Source organism: Cuculus canorus, chromosome 8 (assembly GCF_017976375.1).
Source record: "Cuculus canorus isolate bCucCan1 chromosome 8, bCucCan1.pri, whole genome shotgun sequence".
In the NCBI taxonomy this organism is placed as follows: domain Eukaryota; kingdom Metazoa; phylum Chordata; class Aves; order Cuculiformes; family Cuculidae; genus Cuculus; species Cuculus canorus.
The window spans coordinates 13,897,776-13,904,090 of record NC_071408.1 but is presented as its reverse complement, the minus strand read 5'-3'; the positions used below and the strand labels follow the sequence as shown (position 1 = coordinate 13,904,090).

Here is a 6,315-nt window from a genome sequence, read left to right as displayed (position 1 = left end):
CCCACTAAAAAATTCCCCCCACAGTTGACTGGGTAGGATTTAAAACTCTGCACTATTCTTAGAAGTGTGTATCTGCAGCGGCTGGAAAATTCTGGGTCACAAGCATTGCATTCCATGACGAGTTTAAGGTTCTGATTCCAAGTATTTCAGACTCTTTGTGGTTTTATTTATTCCAGTTTACTTTTAAAAAAAACAAGCACACACAATACTATCGCTTATCAAGGCACCTGAACACATTCTGTTAAGAATCCCACATTTAATATCAATGGAGTAATTACACTTAAACCATTCACTGAAGTGTTATTTTTAAATGAGGAACAACCAAGTTTGTTAAAGCTGCTTTGGAAAGCCACCCACATCCAGAGTTTCATAAAACATTTCCAAAATGCATGAGGCCAAGAATTGACAAGAGTCTGGGAACATGAAAAAGGCTACAAAAAATGTTTACCTGATTAAAATGTAATCAATAGACTTTGACAAAGTTCACTGTGCAATTTTAGAAAACAGGGGCAAGATGATCCATACTTAGCACAATAGCATTTCCAGCTGGGCTACGCTGTGTCTATAATACACATACCTACCATGAAGAGACAGCAGAGCCTGTGCTGCGTTCTAAGAACTTCTCTATAATATTCACATCCTGAAGGCAGATTTGTTATAAAATACAATTAAAATCATTTTTTTAAAAAACAATTGAAGGCAATGACCAACAGCTGTTTCTTTATTCTTCACCATGAGTGGTGAGGCACCGGCACAGGCTGCCCAGGGAAGCTGTGGCTGCCGCATCCCTGGAGATGTTGAAGGCCAGGGTGGATGGGGCCTTGAGAAACCCGGTCTGTGGGATGTGTCCCTACCCATGGCAGGGGGGTTCGAACTGGATGACCTTTAAGGTCCCTTCCAACCCTGTTTCTATGATTCTCTCATTCTTTAGTTTTATTATAAAGACTTAATATATTCATAGTTATGAATAGCAACAGGAAGGGAGTTGCACCAACAAAAACATCAAGGCTTTTCCTCCCAGAGATTCAGGGGGTGTGTCTACTCAAACAAGTAAAGAAGGTAGAATCTGGTTTCGTAAAACTGCATAAAACCAAGATATCTGGATATGGTTTTGCTTCGGTGAAAGGACCCAAGAAATTCATTATGTTAAAAGACCTACTTAGACAACTCTCCAAAGCTGACGTTCAAGGTAAAATTTTAATCCCACCTGAGAGCTGGCAGGGTTTTTATTAACTTCCTCTAAGATCCTAAAAATGTTCACCTATTTTATAATTTCTAATATTGTATAATTTGATGGAAGAACAGGAGGATTTTTTTCTATTTTTCCCACCGATTTGTCACATATCTTTAAGCATACTGGCTAATAATTCTTAGTAAAGTATAAAAGAAAGCATCTTGAATTTTATAAACCTGAGAGGGGTCAGGCAATCCCAACCACTAAACAGGCCATTAGATTAAAAATTTAGTGACCAACAGAAATTGGGAGTCTAGAAAGCTACAGCTGAATGAGCCACAGAAGGAAAACAAGCAATGAGAAAGTCTCCCACAGACATGACACACACAACTAGTTTGGTAATTATATGTACCCCTAGACGCCACATTTAAACAAGTATAAGTACCATGAATACACTTCCATCACTGAGAAGTGTAACTGTCTTACACTTTTTTGCCAAAAAGATATAGCACCATGATAGACCCCAGAAGAGTTTTTCAGCTGGATGTATCCTAAGCAAATGCCAATTGCTGCTTATTGTGCAACGTTAATGTGCTGTTGACTGAAACAGCTGGAAGTACTTTGCAGGCTAATGGTGGAAACCGCCTTCAAAACCTACTTTTCAGTGAGATAATTAACCTTATTTCTTTGTGGAAATAACATACAGCTAAAGAGAAAGTCACTCAAGAAAAAGAAAAGTTTTGGAAGCAATTGCCCAAAGGCTTTAGTTGTCTTTTTCTATTCATTTAATATAGAATAGAAAAAATAAATAAAAAAAAAAATTAAAAAAAAAGGGTTTAGATCTTCAAATTTCTATTTCTTGTTGGCTTATTTTTCATCTCTTAAATGCAAAATCTTTGTTCTTGCTGGGGAAAAGACCATTTCTCAGTCAGATGAGGTATTCCAAACACCAGACCTTTGGGTCAATTGACAGCACACTGCAGCAGACATTTTCAATGAGGGACTTCCAGTGAAATTTATATCCTCTCCATGCCTCTGCTGTCAGAGAGTCAAAGCTACATGCAGACAAATGCATAATAGCAGTACATTTGCTCACCACGAGAATATAAAAATCACTTTGATACTAAGTCCAAAATGCCTTTTTCCTCTTTCAAACACAGCTGCAGGAGGCAGGTCACCACAAAGCAAAACAGAGTAGTTAAGACATACAAAATGGTGATTCATTAATGCAGTAATTACCCTTTCCAGAAAATATAGGCCACATTTTCAACTGATAATCTGATCAACTCCACTCACTTCAAACTCACTTTTTCAAATACATCTTTCAAAAAGCGAAAGCATCTTGCTTCTTACCTTTAATGAGATGTTTCTTTTGAGAAGCAATGATTTGCTACTACAATAGCCTATAACTCGCTATACGTGTATTACTTAAGTTAATGATTTGTCTCAAAAGAAATCCCAGCGCAATGAGTAACAGTAGAACTGAGGACAGTTTCGTTTGTAGAATAAGGCCAAGTACCGCTGCCATAGTTCTAAAGTGACAGGATTTCTACATGCCAGTACTCAGGCTCTGCTCCAGAGATCGACAATGGAGCCTGCATTTCCACCTATGAAAGTGCTCCTGTGGTCCTTCTAGATTCCGGTTCAGGACATCGCATTCTTCTAAATTCCTACCCACTTTTCTGTATTACTTCATAATGCAACTGTTTCACCTTACACTTTAACTTCTCATTATTACTCCTACATTAGGTACCCAGTGCAAAATGGAAATGAACAAAGGAAGAAGTGAAGCCAAAAAAATCAAACCTGTTTGACTCACCATGTGATACAACAAACATTTTCTGCATAACTCAGAGTATCTGTTCCACCAAAAGAAAAATATACAGTTGCCAGTTACAGAAACATCGCCTAACACATTATTCTTCCAAAAGTTGTCTCCACCCTACCCCCATCCCCTGGCTCCTTAAAATTGCAGAATAGGTAGATAGCATCCTCTGGACATATTTATGGCAGGCAAGTTCTAGAAAACCTTGTTCCAAGAATCCTGCAGACTGAAAACACAGCTGTTCAGATTCACTGAACTAATCTGTAACACTGTGGACACTCCTATTGGTGAAGCAGGCTTAAGGGACAGACAAAATGACAGCTGGTCCATTTCTTCTCTTGCACATAAATCCCATTTAGAATAGGATTAAGATAACTGGAAAACAACCTATTGACTGAACAACAAATCCTGCCTAGCAAAGGGATATATATGATTTAAACATTTTTCAATGTTTAGAGTGGGCTTTAAATTCTTTCTTAATAACAGTCACTTAAAAAGAGAAACAACATAACCATCTTCAGGTTACTTCAAAACCTGTGGGTTTAGGTCCGGAAAAGACACATTAAATACATTTCTGGTCTGTAAATATAAAACATCCACTATAAAAATTTTAAAAGTATTTAAATAATTTCAGAGCGTGAAGTTAGGAAAATATTGTAGATCATAAACCTTCAAAGCAATGCAGGCCTATTGATAATAATTTGAACTTGAAATACTGATCTCATTTCTACATCCATCAAGAACGGGATCCCATTTAAATCAGAGTGCAGATTTTGGCCCAAAACAGAGTTCCTTGTTTCTGGTGTAATATTTGCTGCTTTAAATACTTTTAAACATTTTGAAGCCCACATATGTACTTAAATCTTAAGATGAACTTAACAGAAAACAAAGATGAAATAAGTTTAGGGGTTTCTCAAAATTGTTTTCTGCAGCAAGAATATAGTTGATTCAGTGCAGTGGTTTAACGTATTCTCAAATCCCTGAACCGAACACCTTTAAATTCCTGAGTAATCTGTCTCTTGATATACCTCAGTACACTTGCCTTTGAACTTCACACTTGCTTTTATGTGGTATTATAATTTATTTTGATTTTTGGTGCTTGCCAAATGAGGCATATATTAATATTTTTTTAAAGAGAAGTCCTTCACTGGAGAATAAAACATGGGGTCTCTGCAAGTCTGAACAAAACCTTGGATGGATCGCAGTATAAACAAAACATTAATGCATCCTTAATCCCAGCGTAAAGGGGGATAGTCTGTGTAAATGGATGAGTGATGACATCTTAGAAAGGTGGAAATAGAAATTAAATATTGATTCATATTGAATTATGAGGATGTAACATCACCATCAAGTGTTCAATTGTGTAACATCTTAGAATTAGTTATAATAGTAATGATCTTGATTTGCCACCAAGATTCAGGTCACTGTACTGACATGTAAAGTAAAACCCCTAACCAAATCGTGCTGAGTTTAGTCATTTCAATGAATTAGCAGGAATAAAACCAAACATGCTGACTGACTTCTTTGCTGGTGTCCTTACAAAGGCTTAAGTTACATGATCCTGAGGGTAACAAAGGGATTCCAGATTTACTTTACATCTTTATGCTGTTTAAATTCAGCTTTATCTTACTTAGATTTTTTTTTTCCTCAACTGCATTTTAATAGAGGCAATTCCACTTGTTTTGCAGGTTTTCTAGATTGATTTTGGAAGGCTGACTCCCACTCATGTAATTGGAAAGGTCAAAATGTGCACCATGCCTTAAGGAGCATAATGCTGTTTTCAGCAGAAATCCATAGGGGAAAAAAAAAACCTTTGTGTCAGCTGAATGGAAATCCAGCATGAGAGCAACTGGCATTTTAGACTCATCTTGGTAACACTGAAATGATGATCCTGAAATCCTTACTTAGGCAAAGCTTCCTCTGAGTCCTAGATAGCTGACCAGTGATTGCACAGATTAACACTCGCATTCAATGACAGACCTGATTGTTTTAGAACAGCTAACTTAAAGTAAAATAAAATTTAAGCATTCTTCCATTCTGAATACAGCTCCTCTAATAATTCTGACTAGGAAACTAAGTTAAAACTGCCATCTTAAAAGACCCCATACCATCTACAGTGCAAACTTTACAAGTTAAAACACACAGGTGAAAAGTTTCATGAGAAATGGGAATACTTAAGTTTAAAATATCTTTTTGCCACTGGAAGCAGACACAAAGGGAAGAAAGAGAAATAGGAACATAGAAGTTTACTTCTACCATGGTCCTGGAAAATGAGAGTTTGGGCATTTAACAGTTAAAGAAGCAGTGGCATGCTAACCGAGCACATTAAAACAAAGAGTTGGCAGCTTCTGAAGGAAAAGAGCTTGTGCTCCACTGTTCCAACTTGTCAGTCAACTGATGCCAGCAGTCTCCACGTCTGCCTCTCCTACACACCCTCAGTACATGTGTCTGTCTTGACCGATCTGCTCATCTGCTCAGGGACTCTCCTAACAAGTCAAAAATTCTGCCTTCTCTCTGCAGAATTGGATCAAATCACCTCAGCTTTTTTTTGCAGCCCCACCAGGAGGCTTTTTGCTTATGGTCTCATTCTGTTTTCTTTCACTACTTGTCTGCTTTTGATTTCTAGAATGGAGGAAGCCGAATTGCTGAAAGAAAGATTCCAGGCCATAACAGTAAGTGTTTACAGTTATAACTCAATATTTAAAAAAAAAGGTTAAAAGTACTGTTGTGTTAATGAGCTACTCTGTGTTTGCTGGGGAATGATTTATCCCAGGACAGAATAAGAAAGAGACATGTCTGCTTGAAATTGTTGCTTTTAAATTCCGTTTTATATATTGCTTTAAGACAGCAAAGTTGCCTGTACTGACTTTATTATGTGCTTTCAAATTAAATTCAAAGCAGTGAAAGTATGTGCGCAAATCATTACTGGACAGTCTAAAATACATAGTATTATCATCACAGTTGAATGTTTGCCTGAAGGACAGCAGGTCAAAAGGCAGTTAGAGAATTCCAGAACAAATCAATTTTACCATTTCACAACAAAATTGAGAGAGGAAAGATTTTGGCTTTTGCATTAGGGAATTAAATACAATTTCTGAATTATTGATCTATCATAAATATTGCTGTCTGCAAAGCGAAAAAGGACAAGCTTGGATTAAGCAAATTCCTACCTGTCAGTTTTCAAAGGAGGGGAAAAAAAAAAAAAAAAACAACTCAAAAGTTTATGATGAAGATGTCAGAAAACATTTTCAGTTTCTCTTCTAAAGGAAAATCTGTTTTCCTTAAAGGAACTAATTAAAGGAACTAATGAGTAATT

The 6,315-nt window shown here is 36.8% G+C and overlaps 1 protein-coding gene across 1 annotated transcript in view; it reads left to right on the top strand.

Annotated features, from left to right (window-relative positions):
* The window catches only part of PALMD (palmdelphin), a 55,538-nt gene that overhangs the window by 20,339 nt on the left and 28,884 nt on the right, over positions 1-6,315 (top strand). Inside the window, exon 2 of the mRNA XM_009563520.2 lies at positions 5,626-5,671. Within this exon, the coding sequence (XP_009561815.2) occupies positions 5,626-5,671 (46 nt within the window). The remainder of the gene's footprint in view (positions 1-5,625; positions 5,672-6,315) is intronic.